The 19,143-nt window shown below is 32.5% G+C and overlaps 2 protein-coding genes across 2 annotated transcripts in view; both read left to right on the top strand.

Moving 5' to 3' along the window:
* Positions 1-2,105: 2,105 nt before the first annotated feature.
* Positions 2,106-10,027, top strand: LOTGIDRAFT_170757 (hypothetical protein; the record flags this gene model as incomplete). The annotated part of the gene is made up of 10 exons (XM_009046595.1): positions 2,106-2,288; positions 4,774-4,900; positions 5,370-5,457; positions 5,634-5,751; positions 7,476-7,634; positions 8,066-8,215; positions 8,578-8,688; positions 8,844-9,011; positions 9,384-9,531; positions 9,861-10,027. 10 exons carry the CDS (start codon positions 2,106-2,108, stop codon positions 10,025-10,027), a joined length of 1,419 nt encoding a protein of 472 aa, XP_009044843.1.
* An 8,335-nt stretch (positions 10,028-18,362) lies between these two features.
* The window catches only part of LOTGIDRAFT_136087 (hypothetical protein), a gene marked incomplete at both ends in the record, with an annotated part of 1,418 nt that continues 637 nt past the window's right edge, over positions 18,363-19,143 (top strand). The window contains 2 exons of the mRNA XM_009046594.1: positions 18,363-18,419; positions 18,500-18,565. Coding sequence (XP_009044842.1) covers positions 18,363-18,419; positions 18,500-18,565 — 123 coding nt within the window. The remainder of the gene's footprint in view (positions 18,420-18,499; positions 18,566-19,143) is intronic.

Raw genomic sequence — 19,143 nt, 5'->3', positions numbered from 1 at the left:
TCACTGTTAAAATAGTGCTCAATACATCAATTGTAGAGTGATATAGAAATACCACTGTTAAAATAGTGCTCAATACATCAATTGTAGAGTGATATAGAAATACCACTGTTAAAATAGTGCTCAATACATCAATTGTAGAGTGATATAGAAATACCACTGTTAAAATAGTGCTCAATACATCAATTGTAGAGTGATATAGAAATACCACTGTTAAAATAGTGCTCAATACATCAATTCTAGAGTGATATAGAAATACCACTGTTAAAATAGTGCTCAATACATCAATTCTAGAGTGATATAGAAATACCACTGTTAAAATAGTGCTCAATACATCAATTCTAGAGTGATATAGAAATACCACTGTTAAAATAGTGCTCAATACATCAATTCTAGAGTGATATAGAAATACCACTGTTAAAATAGTGCTCAATACATCAATTCTAGAGTGATATAGAAATACCACTGTTAAAATAGTGATCAATACATCAATTGTAGAGCAATATAGAAATACCACTGTTAAAATAGTGCTCAATACATCAATTGTAGAGTGATATAGAAATACTACTGTTAAAATAGTGCTCAATACATCAATTGTAGAACAATATAGAAATACCACTGTTAAAATAGTGCTCAATACATCAATTGTAGAATGATATAGAAATACCACTGTTAAAATAGTGTTCAATACATCAATTGTAGAGTGATATAGAAATGCCACTGTTAAAATAGTGCTCAATACATCAATTGTAGAGTGATATAGAAATACCACTGTTAAAATAGTGCTCAATACATCAATTGTAGAGTGATATAGAAATACCACTGTTAAAATAGTGCTCAATACATCAATTGTAGAGCGATACAGAAATACCACTGTTAAAATAGTGCTCAATACATCAATTGTAGAGCGATACAGAAATACCACTGTTAAAATAGTGCTCAATACATCAATTGTAGAGTGATATAGAAATACCACTGTTAAAATAGTGCTCAATACATCAATTGTAGAGCGATATAGAAATATCACTGTTAAAATAGTGCTCAATACTTCAATTGTAGAGTAATATAGAAATACCACTGTTAAAATAGTGCTCAATACATCAATTGTAGAATGATATAGAAATACCACTGTTAAAATAGTGCTCAATACATCAACTGTAGAGTGATTTTTCTAATAATCATATCACAATAGAAATAATGTTTTAGTTCCCATACATAAATAATTTAAAGGGATTGTAAAGAAGCTTCCTTAAGTTTTCTTATTTGTACGTGCATCGGAGACACTGATAGCATCAATTTGCCCCATTCCAATTTTTTAATCGGGAGGTCCATATGTGATAAAGCATATTTTGCGATTAGTGACGTCATCAAACACTTAGTTTTAGTGGAATTTCAGGAACCACAGACGTCTGATTGAAAATTGGAATGATGCAAATTGATGCTATCAGTAATCCTGATACACATAAAAAAAAATTGAGTAAACCTCTTTACAATCCCTTTAACATAGTCTTCACTATTGATAAATATATTATCATAGAAACTAGCTATGCTGACTCTGATTAAGGGAGACTTAATTAACAATTCTGAACACCAAATAAACATTATTACTCTCTGACTACACTGTTTACTGAATTGAACTTAGCAATTATTTTCTTATGAACTGAAATATCAACTACAAAATACTGAGTCTGAGATTGCCTTTGGGTTGATGTGCCCTGTGCAGTTTGTAAGGCCATTACATAATTTCCTTTTTAATTTTACTGCCTGTGAAAATAGGAAAACCACAACAGAAGAAACTGCGATCCTCGACTTATCAAAATTACTACTAATCATTTAAGTGAATTTAGTTTCTCTTAAATGAAAACATGTGTAGGTCTACTTACAGATCAGAAGTGAACAATCTCCGAGTGCGATATTAAAATAGTCAAAGGGAAGTAATTCATATCTTACAAAATGGAGTTATCTCCCATAGACTTTAAAATAAACTGAATCGTCCTTGACCCCCAATTTTACCCAATCAACTGCTAGTAATTTCTATTTCTCTGTACTGCCGATTAATCCATGGAAGTAGACGACGAAATTTAGCGGCAAGTCCTCAAGAATTCACTATGCCAGGACAAGAAAAACATTCGCGTTCGAAGGAGGAAGCTATACGATCCATAACAGAGGATACGAAATTAAAGGAACTATTCAAAAAAATCGACAAGAATAAAAATGGAATAGTTGATTTCGACGATCTTACCGAAGCTCTCAAAGCGATGGACATTCACACTACTCCAGCTCACGCAAAGGTGATTGTCCCTCGGTTTTTGGGGTTAATGACATTATGTGGACCTGTGTGACACCTTTTATTTTCTGTTTTCTAGATGAACGGTATTGACAAAACCGATCAAAGTTGAAAGTTGCTATGAAAATCGCACAGCACCAGTAAAAACACACTATGACTAATCGCTACCAAAATCAGATCAGCATATCTAATAAAAACTTTCATGCCTGATTGAACATGATGACGAAATTAAAATACCAAATAGATTGTACTCAAATAAACCCATGAAATAAATAGGGCAGTCACTCCTTGACCAATTTGGGCCAACCTACACATAATAATATTTATTAGGGTACCATTGGCATTGGTCCAAGAAGTTTTGAGTTGTTTTGTAGATAATGACGTAGGCCTAGTTGAGGATAGTAGCTAAAAATTAGGCATTTTATATGAAAAAGACAATGTTTTTATTAGTGATAGACTTTTTACAGCATTAATTGAGTTGGATGTTTCAATTCAGTTAAAAATGATAATCATATTGAAATTTAGATGAAAGTATAAAAGCTAAGTTGCCAGGCAGTTAGCTATGCCAACAAGTTCAATGATAAAAAGTAGGGCTGCAACCATTCTCCAATGAATCGCGATTCTTTCCTTCTTATCGATGCATTGCATTGGATGAAAATAATCGCGATGTATCAGCACGATTAATGGATACCAGTTAACAACACCAAGTAACAACAGTAACAAGTCAAAATGGTAACAAAATGTAATAGTCAAAACCGGTAACATATCTGCCAAAGATATTTAGGTTATATATACCCAACTGGAACGAAGCCATTTGCTTAGTATGTCGGTAGATTTCTATTGATCAACAGTCGTGAGTACTGGTACCAATTATTTACGAGAAAGTTGTGAGCTTGATGTGGCAGTATTTTACAATAATTGCTTTGATAATATTTAAAATGTTTTCATAACTGGGATTGAGAATTAGTTCAAATTCAAATTGGTTAATGAGTTATTTTATTGTTAATTAAATTTTTATTTTGCTACCGTTTTAACCAAAATATCTTGTTACCGTTTTGGCAGATCTGCTGCCGTTTTGACTATAAAAATTTGTTACCATTTTAACTGGATACCTGATTAATTCTTAAACCCCTTTAATAACAAATGACACAGAAGCCTTGTGTGTATTTATTTCTGATTTTAAAAATTGTTTCAATTCCTTACTTCCAAATGTTTTCAAGTGCTTAATAGTGACAAGGGAGGGAGGGCACAATATTCAGATGTAATAGTAAATTATTATCCTTCTGAAAACCGACACTAGTGTAACTAGCAGGCCATCAGAACTGTTGTTGAGGTGGATTCAAACCTATATGGCTCTTAATCATTAGGCAGTGTGTAATTGTTATAGATTAAGCTATACATAGAACTGAATTAGAAAAATGCTTACCTAATGAAAGACTGTACTCAGACATCATACTGTGTGACTACCAGCATAACTGGAATTTTGTACCGGTACCACAGTCTTCTGTTTGTGATTATCCTAATTCTTTCCTTGACTCCATCACACCTCAGTTTTACCATGTATTTATAGCACATAGTCCTCTCTTCAAACACTTTCTAATCCTGATCCAGTGGCTTCTGTTAAAGAGTTATTTTTCAATCACTACATAATCTCTTGGATTGACTTATCTGGCCTGTGTCAACTCTCTCTCTTTCCTTCCTTCCACTGATAGCTCCTGTTGCCTACTAAACAAACAATGACATGAGTTGATTGTATCCTTCAAGAACAGATTGTAGAGATCTGTGAATGAACTGAGCTATGTGATTGAGTTGTGATAACTAGTGCTCAGGCTGATCTCATAGTAAGCTATATTCAGCCAATAGATAGCAAGCTAGGGTGATAACTTGTTAAAAAACACTCACATCTTTCCTCAAGTTACATTAACAGTTCATTTTCTCCTCATTGTCTCTGGGTATTATTCTATAGATGTGATCTATGATCAGATACTGTCAGGACATGGAAATACGTTTCTTCAAACCAACTCAAACCTTAGTGGTATATTTTCTTCCTATTTTAATTAAATTAGTAGATTTCATTTCATTTTAAACATAGATAATATATCACAATTTCTCTTGAGGCTAATTATTTTTAGATAAAGTAGATATATCAAAGTGCTAATTAGGTAAAATGACCCTTAGTTTCCAAAAAAAAACCCCAACAAAACATGTATTTATAATATGTTGGAAGAGAGTTCATACTCAGGTAATTGTCAGATTGTTTTAAGAAAGAATTGCCAGTGAATATTTTAAGTGCCATTCTTCACATGTTATACATGGTTGAATCATGTGTGGGCATGAACATTACACCTTTTTGCCATTCATTTTTATTTGAATGAAATAACTAGGATCTTTGGTTGTCTTGGAGTTATGAAAAAAAAAATTTTGTTAGAAAATTGTGGTTTTACAAACTGGTCAATGATTGATGATTATTTTGTTGTTGTTAATTTCAGAAAATATTTGATAAATGTGATGAAGATCATGATGGGCAGATAGATTTTCGAGAATTTGTGAAATACGTAACAGAACATGAACAGACACTAAAACTCTTTTTTAAAAAGATTGATACAAATTCAGATGGTAAGCTCTATTTACAAGAGAATTATAGTAAGATTATGTGACAGATGTAGTCTGATCAGGACTGATTGAAAGGGACAGGGTTGTTTTCTGTTTGAAGAAGTGTACCTTAGTCACAGAAGCAAGAATTTTTAAGCTAAGTGTTCAATTTTAGAGCGATAAGAAAGAAACTTCTTAGTTTGCGATCATCATAAATTTCTAGTACTATTTATATATAATCTTATTCAAGACCCATATCAACCCCAAAAATGGCAAATCTGTCCGTTCATAGCTGATTTATATTCAAATTAACTTTTGCAGCTTAAGATTTTACAATAGATTTTCAAACTGGGTAGAATAGAAATGAGGTTATAACAAGGAAATTAGGACACTGATAAAACATTTAGTGTGAGGTCCTGCATGGCTTGTGCTTTCGTTGATCCACTCTTAATCTCTCAACCATATTATTTTTAATAATAATGATTTGTTTCAGGTATTATTGACGCCAATGAAATCAAAGCTTCATTCCAGAAACTGGGGGTCAATATTGACAAAAAAGAAGCAGAAAATCTCTTAAAAAGGTAAGAAAGATAGGAACAACTATTTTTTTTACGAGGATAATAGCTTAGGTTTACAATAAATTCTTTCTACCAGATAGTACTTGGCCAAACCTCTCAAGATTGATCTTTCCTGGAATATTCTTACCCATAAAATAGTGGCTCTGGTGAGTAAAAATACCTGTATTATTCTGTTACAGAATGGATAAAGATGGAACATTAAATATTGACTGGAATGAATGGAGGGATTATTTACTACTATCTACTGATCCTGATGTAGATATAAGAGATATCCTACATTACTGGAGACATTCATCAGTAAGTTAATATTCTTAATAGAGGTTTTTCTTTTTTTGTGGACTTTTGGATCTCTTCATACATCAGATGAACGAAGGTATGGCTCAAATCATGAGAAGTTAGTACATTTGAACTAAAAATTTTAACGATCACTGAGGGTGACTACACTAATTAGCAATATTAAAATTATTATCAAAGCTTTTCAGATACCCAGGCCCAAGGGGGTATTTGTATGACATGTTTGGACCCTGGGGTCTTCTTTTTACTATTTCAAATAGATAAAAATACTATATTTTGAAAAAAATCAGTAATCTGATTGGATAATTTAATCGATTTTAGTCATTAAGCTTGTGATGATCATGGATTAAAATACCTGGGATATAACCATAACAATGCTTGTCTGAAACCTGCTTAAACCCTGTATGATCAGTCTATGTTCATGTATTAATATAAACATTGTAGTACAGTGGAGTCAGGCTTCAATTTAAGCAGCATCGCATGACAATATTTCCTTTGATTAGCCAAATTTAAATTTATCACAATAGTCTGCAGATCAAATTTTAGGCTATATTTGAAGGGTTACTACTGGAACATTTTAAATGGTTACCAAATTCTAAAGAAATGTGAATCAAAATTTAATTTGATTAGCCAAAACTATAATTATGTAATCTCAATTTAACCCTGAGCTTGTAGTCTAGTGAAAGCCTTGTATTAAGTCTCCTAGAACTAGATTTAACAATAATGTAAACACTAGACTAAGAATATCATAAAAAATTATTGTCTAACTCTGGTATTTCTTCCTTCAAAAAATTACCTAAATAAGCTAAAATATTTGAAATAATTTACCTTTCCATTGTGAATGGATTTCCTACATCATGAAGATGGGTTAGTCTAGTTCGACCTTTAATACAATATCAGCATATGCTAGGAAAGGTCAAAAGGTCAAGATATATTAAGATTGGCCCAGATTCCACTTGGAATAGTCTAAAACATGTGCCTGAAGGTATTTTAAATCCTAGTGGATTCTATTAAGTTATAAAGTGACCTCATCTGTAATTAGTGCTGATTAAATTGATTATTAATTAAGAATGACGGATAATGGGCTACATACCAGACAGGTGGGTGATAACAGGAATTTTCACTGAAATTATAGCTAATTATCAGACAGTAGTTCTGTCATGGCATGACTTTCATTCATAATAACATTTCCTCCTCTTTATTTAGTAAACAAACAGTAAATAGACTGAAGGTTTGTTATAAAGGCATGTAGATATTCTGAGATATTATATTCAATATCTAGCTTGTATTGATAGAATGAAGATGATGTAATGATAAGATGGATGGATAACTCATCACTATCCCTGAAATAAATAATCTATTAGAAACATATTCCTCCTCTTATTATCTAGTATGATAAGTGATAATCTTCACTTACAAGCTTATGAAGACAATCTCTTTATTATGAATGTACATTTTTTTTAGTGTAAACAATACTTTATTCACAAATAAATGAAAACATCTTTTTATGGAAAGAATTAGGAAACCGGCTTTGTCAACTTTGATCCAATTTTGATATTGTGGACTCTCAAAATGTTGTACTTCCTATGTTTTTTTTTAAACATTTTCTGACAATGTATCCCTTTTGTTCTTATAGTCTAATATACATTCTACTTCTTACTGTCATTAACAGTGTATATTTTAAGTTCCAGGTGAATATTGTTGTATTGTTATGATTATATTTATAGATAATAGATATTGGTGAAAATGGAATGATACCAGATGATTTCACAGAAAAAGAATTAAAAACAGGATTATGGTGGCGGCAGTTGGTAGCAGGCGGTGGTGCTGGAGCCGTTTCGCGTACTTTCACAGCTCCTCTAGACAGATTAAAAGTTTTATTACAGGTTCGGAAAATTATGTACTTATAATTTCTTTCCACAAAATTTTGATGAAATTCCAGAGTTGAATAAATAGTAGATTGATTGATGAAAAATGGTAAAGTTTAAGTAGAATTTAGTGAATATCAAATCAAATGAAATAATAATCAACAAACCTTTGTTCTTAATCATTGTTATTGTTGCAATCAACTGTTTAGCTGAACACTGTTAACCTTGCACAGAATATCTAAGTATTGGAGATGACCCGAAGTTGCACTTTATCAACTGAATTGATATTCTTTACCTCATTTTATATTCATGACATTAATATTCATAAACTGAATTGATATTCTTTACCTCATTTTATATTCATGACATTAATATTCATAAACTGAATTGATATTCTTTACCTCATTTTATATTCATGACAATTATAACATAATAAAGTGTTATTTCAGGTACATGGGTCGAAACATAATTTAGGTATCGTATCTGGGTTTAAACAGATGTTAGATGAAGGTGGATATCGGTCATTATGGCGAGGGAATTTTATGAATGTTATCAAAATTGCACCAGAATCAGCACTGAAATTTATGGCATATGAACAGGTAGGTTTGATAATATTTGTTAATTTTTGTTATCTACAGGGACAGATTCGTCATCTGTTTAACCAATCGTACCTTAGCTTTTTTACCTAAGCTAATCAGTTTTCGTGTTCGATCACAGCTCACTGTCCAAATTTGAGTCTTCAAATCCATTTGTGTCCAGAGACTTTGCCTGATATAGAAAAGATATATATATAGAAATGATTTTTTGAAGGAATTTTGTGTTTTTTGTGAAAATGGCGAACCATGGCCTATAAAAGAAAAATAAAGAATTATGGAGGATGTGTTTCCTGTCATTTGTTTTTTGTTTATTGAGAATTTTTCAAATTGTATTATCTATTTATTTGTATATTTATTATTTTTAGATAAAAACGTTAATAAAAGGAGATGGTAAACATGAAATTGGTGTATTAGAAAGATTAGTATCAGGGTCTGCTGCTGGGGCTATATCACAAACTATTATTTATCCCATGGAGGTAATCATATCATTGTTGGGTGACTTCTACATGTTAGGGATTCATTGATAAAACAAGTTATAACAGTTCAGTAAAAAATAGGTGCAGACAGATTTCAAAATGGCATTATATGTATTATATATTATGTTTCATAAAATGTAAATTAAAAATTTCAGTTATTAAAAACAAGATTAGCTCTAAGAAGAACTGGTCAATATAATGGTATATTTGATTGTGCAAAGAAGATTTTAAAAGCAGAAGGAATTGGCAGTTTTTATCGGGGTTATATACCTAATTTAATAGGTATTATACCCTACGCTGGTATAGATTTAGCTATTTATGAAGTAAGCTTTTTTTGTGTTTTTTATATATTTATCATCGGTGAGCCCTGATTGTCTTTGTTCTCTAATTCAATCCTGGTGAGGTAAGATAAGCATCGATAGCTTTTTCAAAAGGAGCCAATCGTCAGCAAAGCCGAAGAATTGAGGTAAAAAAAAAATTGTCTTATTGCTAAATTGCTAAGATCTGGAAAAGTAAGTATGTTATATATGCCACTGTCTTGACAAAATTTCCCTCAGATTTTGAGGTAAGAATTGAATGATGACTGAAAGCCACTATTCTTTCTTAATTTCCCTCATCGCACACTGCATAATATTGCCAGTCTTGATATTTTGTAGGCGGCAGTTTTATTTGATATTTGTGTGATATTATTGTAGACATTAAAGAAGTTTTATATGAAGAAGAATAAAGATAAAGATCCAGGAGTATTTGTGTTATTAGGATGTGGTACTGTTAGTTCTACTTGTGGACAATTAGCTAGTTATCCTTTAGCTTTGATTAGAACCAGACTACAGGCACAATCTTGTAAGTTTTCCTTTTCTTTTCAATAAAAACCCTGTCATTCAGAAACAGATATTGATTTGATAAACCAGAGGACACTAAATTATTTTCTGCTTACAGGATGGTATAGGGCATACTCGATTTTTGATAAATTTGAAATTTGACTGGGTGATGTAAAGACACCATTGATGATAATGCTACTTTGATTTTTTTTTTTCAACTTGGAATCTGTATTAGAGATCTTGGATAGGTTAAATATTCTATTTTGATTGTCAATTTGGCATCCTTTTCATGTTGGACTCTACATGCTATGCTATTTATTGTAATTTAACAAACCTGTTTTCTTCCAGCAGCAACAGAAAAAGACACATTGATGACGATGAGTAAAAAAATATTAAAAACTGATGGTCCATTAGGATTCTACCGTGGTATAGCCCCCAACTTCTTGAAAGTAGCCCCGGCTGTCAGTATCAGTTATGTTGTTTATGAACAAATCAGGAAGCAATTAGGAATGAATTAATTAGTTATATTGTTATAAAACCTTGTTTATAGGCATCCCTTTTATCCAGTGGCAAATATCACCCAATGTAAAAAAGGGTTACAAAATATTATTGGTGGAAAAGAAAATTCTTGAGGGTAGAAATATCTCAGTGGGAAATACCAAATCTAAAAATCAATAATGGTAGTGAAACCGCTGGGATTTAAAGAATATTTTGAATATGAGATATATGGAGAAGACAACACAAATAAAAAACTGCATAAGGGCAACAACACCCTCTGTAGTCCTCAAACTATAATACCACAGGCATCGAAATATTTCATTGTAATAAAATTTAATTTGGGTAACAAAACACCTTTTCATAAAACCTGGTAAGGGTAAAAAATACTCTAGTACTTCTAGCTCTTGTTAATATTAAGATAACCCTCTGGGTGACTGAATGCCTATAAACAAGGGGTAAGTTTCATATTTTTGTATTGGGTCAGAAATAGAAAAGAAATATCTGTCAGATTATGCCTCTTGGTTGATCAATTCAGATGTAGTTTTAATATTTTTAGAGCTGACTTATTTTGTCATGATTTATATTTTTACCTTTAGTAACTAATATCAGTAGTAAAATAACAGTTAATATTACACAGGGATATTAGAGGACAAAATGTAGTGAATCTCTTTCAAACAATATAGTTTCTTCTTGTAGCTTAGTTTATATGTAGTTTATGGGGTTATAAAAAGATTTCTATAGTTTTCTATACATTTTACATCAGTCCAAAATTTCATGAAAAGGTCTGGTAATTTTGACATTTGAAATGTAGCGATTAGCAACATCTCTGAATGCTTCTTTGGAAAATTTTAAACAAGCATTTTAACATGGTTGTCTTTGCTAAATTTCCCTCATTGCACACTGCATAGTGTTACTGATCTACACATGGTAATCAGGAACAGAAAAGTAGGATGTGAAATTTTATTAGACTGAACTCTCCAAGAATGGGAAATGATGTTAAAATGTAGCTCCTCTACTCTCATGAATATTATAGAAATCTTGTATCTGATCCCTATTTTAAGATTATTCACTATTTATTATTGGGACCTATTTTTCTGTGTAAGCGAATGTATGAAGAGAGACAAATGTTGAATTGATTGTTGTTTTGTGAAGATGTTATATTAAGGTTGTCTAAATATTGGTTTGCTGACTCATTGATTTTAATTTTACTCTCTGTATTCCTTTTTAAAATGCTTTTATCAGCCTTCAAGCACGTTAATTAGGCCTAAGCAATTTGGACTGTCATTAAAGTGCTATCGGTTGCTTGAATGACATTCTGAAAAGGAATACAGGTAGCTGAAACTGAGCTCTATCAGCTGGTAAAAGAATGGAATTTTCTAACTAAGAATTGATCATTCCCATGTTTGTTTATGATTTTGGTATTTGTGCTAATGAGATATTCTGGTCAAATATGAGCTTTTCTTTATGAACTTTATTACATGATATAGTGTTTATGGAATTAAAGGGATTGTAACGAGGTTTTCTGAATTTTTTATGTGTTTCGGGGACACTGATAGCATAAATTCGCACCATTCCAATTTTCAATTAGACATCTGTGGTTCCTGCAATTCCTCTAAAATAAAGTGTTTGATGACATCACTAATTGAGAATGGCCTTTTGTGATACAAACATACTATGTGATAAGTGAAGTCATCAAACTCTAAGTTTCTATGGAATTACAGGAACCACAGACCAAACGTCTCATTGAAAATTGGTATGGTGCAAATTGAAAACCTGTTTACAATCCCTTTAAGAATATGTTAAATGTATGCTACGCAACTGTACATTATTATAGTCTTTGTAATGTAGTGTGATGTAGATTAAGAAAGAACAGTGCTATGGATATAGACTTCTTAATGTGCTGTGATACTTCTAAATGTTTAACAAGGATTATAGTGTAATGTAGTTTGACAAGAATTTTACACACATTCAGGAACGATTTTAAACATAAATATGAGATATATTGTTTTTGATTCTCTACTAGATAACTTCTAGAATCTGATTGGTCAATCAAATTTCAACGTTAGTATCAACCAATCAGTGTTCTTATTACGGTACAATTATGATTAAATTGACCATGACATGTTGTTATTGAAACAGTCTGCCTGTATCTTGTAATTTTCACCATTCTGATTGGTCAATATTTTCTCAGTGATATCAACCAATCAGAGCCTCTAGTACGTTAACGATTATCGTGAAATTACCATGTTTCTAACAACAAGACCTTGATTGTGTATAACTTTCTATATGTCTTTTGTGTTATGTGAATATAAAGTTTGTATATAAGGTTGTATAATTGTATTATGTTGATTTATATAGCATGTACAAGACAGACATCTGGTTAATAACATGTTATATTCTTCCTGTATATATCTTTTAATTATCTTGCATTAATCACAATATAGACTGCCTACATCAAAGACACGAAAAAATCTGCACAAGTTAGACCCTTGCTTGTATTCCAAAATGGTACCTGTAAGTTTCATAATTTGAGAAAGTTAGAAGGAAAAGAATTGAGCAGATTATCAGAAATTGAAGAGGTATCCCACTAGCATCTGTATGTTTTTAAAGATTGGCCGAATAAATTATCATTATCGCAACAAAAAATAATATTACTAAGTTTGAGCTTCTAGATCTCTGAACAGCATTGATGGATATTAAATTGATACTGCCCTTGTGATTGTATTATACTATACTTTGTATTGCCTTATTAGCTATAGATAATTCATTAAGGATACTTCAAGTTGATTGTTCAGAAGACCAGGCCCTGTATTCTCGAAACGATCTTAGCGATAGGATGTGCTAGGTTCTTATCTTCTAACATTGATTCTAGGACATCCTAGCGCTAAGATTGGTTCGAGAATACAGGCCTGTATTTCAAGTATTTGACCGTAATTTTCGAATGTTTGTTCCCCAATATGATGTATTTTCTCAAATGTAAAATGCCACTGTGATATTGATATCTAAAAGAGATATGCTGTGTAAAATTTGGACGTGGATTTTTTTAAACATGCTTGTTGGTATGAAGTGAATTTTGTTCGGTTGTGGGTTAAACTGCCAAAATTTTTGTCACTGTTGAAATATTTCTGAATACAATTATTACAGAGAGCTAGAGATATGAAAACAGAAACTGAAATTTATTATAAAGTCAAGCAAATTATTAAGCGCACCCGAGTATTATTTTAGATAAATAAAAACAGTTCACTTTATTTGTAGGTAGAAATAAATAGTCAACAAAACATACATTGTATTAAAACACTAAGATATATAGATATACTATACTTCAGCATTTATTACATACTAAGTTTCGGAACACATACAGGTAACGTTATCAAATAAAATGATTAACAACATAAACAATACAATTTATAAGGAGATCTTCCCAATGGCTAAGATCTTAGTATGTAATAAATGCAGAAGCATAAACAACATACATTGCATTGATTACTACTTATTCTACTAAAAGATTGTTTATATTTATGTTATGAATGGTACCTAGATATCTCTGTTCTAATATTCTCATACTTCTTATGAAGCAATGTGGATAGAATATCTCAAAGAAAATGTTCATATTTTACACTCAGCTATTGGAGAACAAATATAATAAATGTTTTTATGTAGTTGTCATTGTTGAATTTCTCTCAGATATTTTAGGTGGTATTATCAGACAAAGATATTTATGTAAACTGAGTATTTTGTTTTCGGTTAGAGTCCGAAATGTATCCATATTGATTACAAACACCTTTAACATCAAAATAAAATGGACTATTCTTTATCAGGGACATTAATGCTAGAGCAGACCACTTTATTTTGTGGTAGAAGAAATAGCTACAGGAGTAGTACATAATATAACTATGTTGTAAACATAACTTCTATTTCTACCTGGAAAAACAGAGTACATGTCCAAATTGGAATGTCCCTGCATGTGCATATTTATCTTTGTCCTATATTATATTCTTAATCCCTCTATTGCTTGTCTCTTTATTGCATTCCTTGTGTGGCTGTTATTGTGACAAAAAAACAACAGCATGAATTTAACAATTGAGGGACTTTTTGAATGAAAGAACACCGAACAACAGAGGTAATAACTCAGTCATGGTCTAATAATATTCAAACTGTTATTCCCTTTAATATCCAGTGAAAGTTGACTCTTTAACTCAGTGTGCTTGGTAATTTTTTTAAGAGGTCAGAATAATGAGTGTGTATAATATTTCGATGTTTTACAATATTTCGTATGTGATTATAAACATATTCTTTCTGCTTTCAAATCAAGTGCCAAGTGAATGTTCCTGTATATACATAACTGTTCTTATTGATAATGTTTGTTAAGTCTCTAAATGGCATTTAGCAATTGTATGTATGATATATAGTCATAGCTTTATAGAACAACAAGACAGGAGAAACAGGTTGATATGTTGAATAAAACTCTAACCAGAGATTACTGTTCTATAAAACTGTATATATATATTATACATGTTCATAGTAATACCTCTGGAACATTGGTTGCTGACAAATTACTACAGTTCTTACCTTTTAGTAATCAGATCTTGTACAATTGGTCACCAATGATTTTACTTTCAGAATAACGTCTTAAAAAATTCAGCATTCGAGTAACTTTAAGCGAACACTTTAACCCTATTTTTTAATTGATCAGCAGCCAATTGACCTCAGTCAATAATCACAATTATGTTCATATGTTGCTATGTATATCTGCTACAGATTGTTTATTTATTCATCTTGAGATCTGAGAGATTTACCTTCTTTTTACATCTGATCTGGAGATAAGTAGATGACTTTCAGTGCTGTGAATGTAAATTGTTTTGTGCGAAAGTTTTGCCTGGAATCTTGAGTTTTGAAGGATCGTGAGCTATTTTTGATGAGTTTTAAACTTTGCAATCTCTAGATGATAATAATGGATGAATGACGGATGAAATTTACCAAATAAATTGTCTTGGAAATTATCAGCCATCTTCACAATGGCAAGCTATAACACACTGTTTCATACCTTGACTACAATAGCCACCTTTCTTGTATCATTTGTGAATGCAGTGATTGGTTGGGTTGTATGTTAGCGAATACAGCCAATCAAATCCTCGACAGACAGTATGTTAACAATAAACATAATAGCTGTCAAGGCCTCTTATTAGCTTTATTTATTGGCATACAATCCATTCCGTGATGCAAGTAAAGTGGCTATTGCAGTTAAGGTATAAGACAAAGTTCATAATAGTTTAACATTTTGTTGAGTATTATAAACTTGTGGGAGATAAAGAAAGGATGGTATAGGTCTATTGTGTGTATTGTGAACTTGTTCCGAATCTTATCTGTGTTATTCTTGTATGTTAAAATCTTTTTTTTTATTCTTTAAATCTTTGTATATTTGAAAAGGAAATAAAAATTTAATTCACTTTTAATTGTAAATCTAAATATGGTGCTTCAATTTCATTTACAATACAGGGAGTCTTCCACAGGTTATTATATTTCTACAATTTCATTTACAATACAGGAGGTCTTCCACAGGTTATATCTTTCTACAATTTCATTTACAATACAGGGAGTCTTCCACAGGTTATTATATTTCTACAATTTCATTTACATTACTGGAGGTCTTCCACAGGTTATATCTTTCTACAATTTCATTTACAATACAGGGAGTCTTCCACAGGTTATTATATTTCTACAATTTCATTTACAATACAGGGAGTCTTCCACAGGTTATTATATTTCTACAATTTCATTTACATTACAGGGAGTCTTCCACAGGTTATATCTTTCTACAATTTCATTTACAATACAGGGAGTCTTCCACAGGTTATTATCTTTCTACAATTTCATTTACGATACAGGGAGTCTTCCACAGGATATTATCTTTCTACAATTTCATTTACATTACAGGGAGTCTTCCACAGGATATTATCTTTCTACAATTTCATTTACATTACAGGGAGTCTTCCACAGGTTATTATATTTCTACAATTTCATTTACATTACAGGGAGTCTTCCACAGGTTATATCTTTCTACAATTTCATTTACAATACAGGGAGTCTTCCACAGGTTATTATCTTTCTACAATTTCATTTACATTACAGGGAGTCTTCCACATGTTATTATATTTCTACAATTCCATTTACAATACAGGGAGTCTTCAACAGGATATTATCTTTCTACAATTTCATTTAAAATACAGGGAGTCTTCCACAGGTTATTATCTTTCTACAATTTCATTTACGATACACAGGTTATTATCTTTCTACAATTTCATTTACATTACAGGGAGTCTTCCACAGGTTATTATCTTTCTACAATTCCATTTACAATACAGGGAGTCTTCCACATGTTATTATCTTTCTACAATTCCATTTACAATACAGGGAGTCTTCCACAGGATATTATCTTTCTATAATTTCATTTACGATACAGGAGGTCTTCCACAGGTTATTATCTTTCTACAATTTCATTTACATTACAGGGAGTCTTCCACATGTTATTATCTTTCTACAATTCCATTTACAATACAGGGAGTCTTCAACAGGATATTATCTTTCTATAATTTCATTTACGATACAGGAGGTCTTCCACAGGTTATTATCTTTCTACAATTTCATTTACATTACAGGGAGTCTTCCACATGTTATTATCTTTCTACAATTCCATTTACAATACAGGGAGTCTTCAACAGGATATTATCTTTCTACAATTTCATTTACGATACTGGGAGTCTTCCACAGGATATTATCTTTCTACAATTTCATTTACAATACAGGGAGTCTTCCACAGGATATTATCTTTCTACAATTTCATTTACCAATACAGGGAGTCTTCCACAGGTTATTATCTTTCTACAATTTCATTTACAATACAGGTAGTCTTCCACAGGTTATTATCTTTCTACAATTTCATTTACAATACAGGTAGTCTTCAACAGGATATTATCTTTCTACAATTTCATTTACGATACTGGAGGTCTTCCACAGGTTATTATCTTTCTACAATTTCATTTACAATACAGGGAGTCTTCCACAGGATATTATCTTTCTACAATTTCATTTACAATACTGGAGGTCTTCCACAGGTTATTATCTTTCTACAATTCATTTACATTACTAGGAGTCTTCCACAGGTTATTATCTTTCTACAATTTCATTTACATTACTAGGAGTCTTCCACAGGTTATTATCTTTCTACAATTTCATTTACATTACAGGGAGTCTTCCACAGGTTATTATCTTTCTACATTTTTACAGAAGTTGAATTGTTTATATTGTAAGGGTGAGGTCATACAGAGGCTGTATCCGAAGCATTTATTTAAAAGAGGTCTCTAAGTTGGTAAGGATAAGTCATCTGATGACCCTAGGGTGTTAAGGGTTTGTTATCTTATTCAAGGTGGAAAGTGTTTTTAATCTTATGACCCTAAGGTGGTGAGGGAATATGACCTTTTGGCCGTTTGAACCACCCTAGGTTCATAATAACACAAACCCTTACCCCCTATGTTCATAAGAACACATACCTTTACCACCCTAGTATCATAATACCATAAGCCCATGCCACCTTAGGGTCATAATACCACATACCCTTATCTCCCTAGGGTCATAATACAAGCCCTTACCACCCTAGGCTCATAATATCACAAACCTTTACCACCCTAGGTTCATAAGACCACATACCCTTACCACCCTGGTAAAGATCAAATAGCCTTACCGCCCTAGGTTCATAATATCACAAACCTTTACCACCCTAGGTTCATAAGACCACATACCCTTACCACCCTAGGTAAAGATCAAATAGCCTTACCGCCCTAGGTTCATAATATCACAAACCTTTACCACCCTAGGTTCATAAGATAACAAGCCCCTACCACCATAATTTCCTAAGACCACATACCCTTACCACCCTAGGTTCATAAGATAACAAGCCCTTACCACTATAATTTATAAGACCGCATACCCTTACCACCCTAGGGCCATAACATCACAAGGCCTTGGCATCCTTGGGTCATAATATCACAAGCACTTACCATGCTTATGTCATAATATCACACAACCTTACCACCCTAAGTTCATATCAGATGCCCTGACCACCCTAGGGTTATAACACCACCTATCCTTACCATCCTAGTGTCTTGACATCGCATACTCTTACCACACTAGGTTCATAAGACCACATACCCTTACCACCCTAGGGTCATAACATCATAAGGCCTTACCACCATAGGGTCATAATAGCACATACCCTTACCACCCAAGGTTCAGAAGACCACATACCCTTACCACCCTAGGGTCAGAATATTACAAGACTCCACCACCCTAGGGCCATAACATCACAAGGTCTTAGCACCTCAGAATCATAATATCACAAGCCTTTACCACCCTAGGGTCATAATACCACATACCCTTATCTCCCTAGGTTCATAAGACCACATACCCTTACCACCCTAGGGCCATAACCTCAAAAGGCCTTAGCACCTCAGGGTCATAATATCACAAGGCCTTACCACCCTAGGGTCATAATACCACAATCCGTTATCTCCCTAGAGTCATAATGCCACATAACCTTACCACCTTAGGGTCAAAAGATCACAAACCTTTACCATCCTAGGGTCATGAGATAACAAGCCCTTACCATCCTAGGGTCATGAGATAACAAGCCCTTACCACCCTAGGATGATAAGATTACAAGCCCTTACCACCCTAGGTTCCTAACATACAAACCCTTACTACCCTAGGTTCATAAGTTAACAAGCCCTTACCATCCTTGGGTCATAATATCACAAGCCTTTACCATCCTAGGTTCATAAAACCACATACCTTTACCACCCTAGGGTCATAATATCACAAACCTTTACCACCCTAGGTTCATAAGATAACAAGCCCTTACCACCACAATTTCATAAGACCACATACCCTTACCACCCTAGGTTCATAAGATAACAAGCCCTTACCACCATAATTTATAAGACCACATACCCTTACCACTCTAGGGCCATAACATCACATACCCTTACCATCCTAGGGTCATAATATCACAAACACTTACCATGCTGGGGTCATAATATCACATAACCTTACCACCCTAAGTTCATAATATCAGATGACCTTA

Source organism: Lottia gigantea (assembly GCF_000327385.1).
Source record: "Lottia gigantea unplaced genomic scaffold LOTGIsca_103, whole genome shotgun sequence".
NCBI classification, from domain to species: domain Eukaryota; kingdom Metazoa; phylum Mollusca; class Gastropoda; family Lottiidae; genus Lottia; species Lottia gigantea.
Note: the sequence above shows the minus strand (reverse complement) of the source record. Positions and strands in the feature narration are given on the sequence as shown.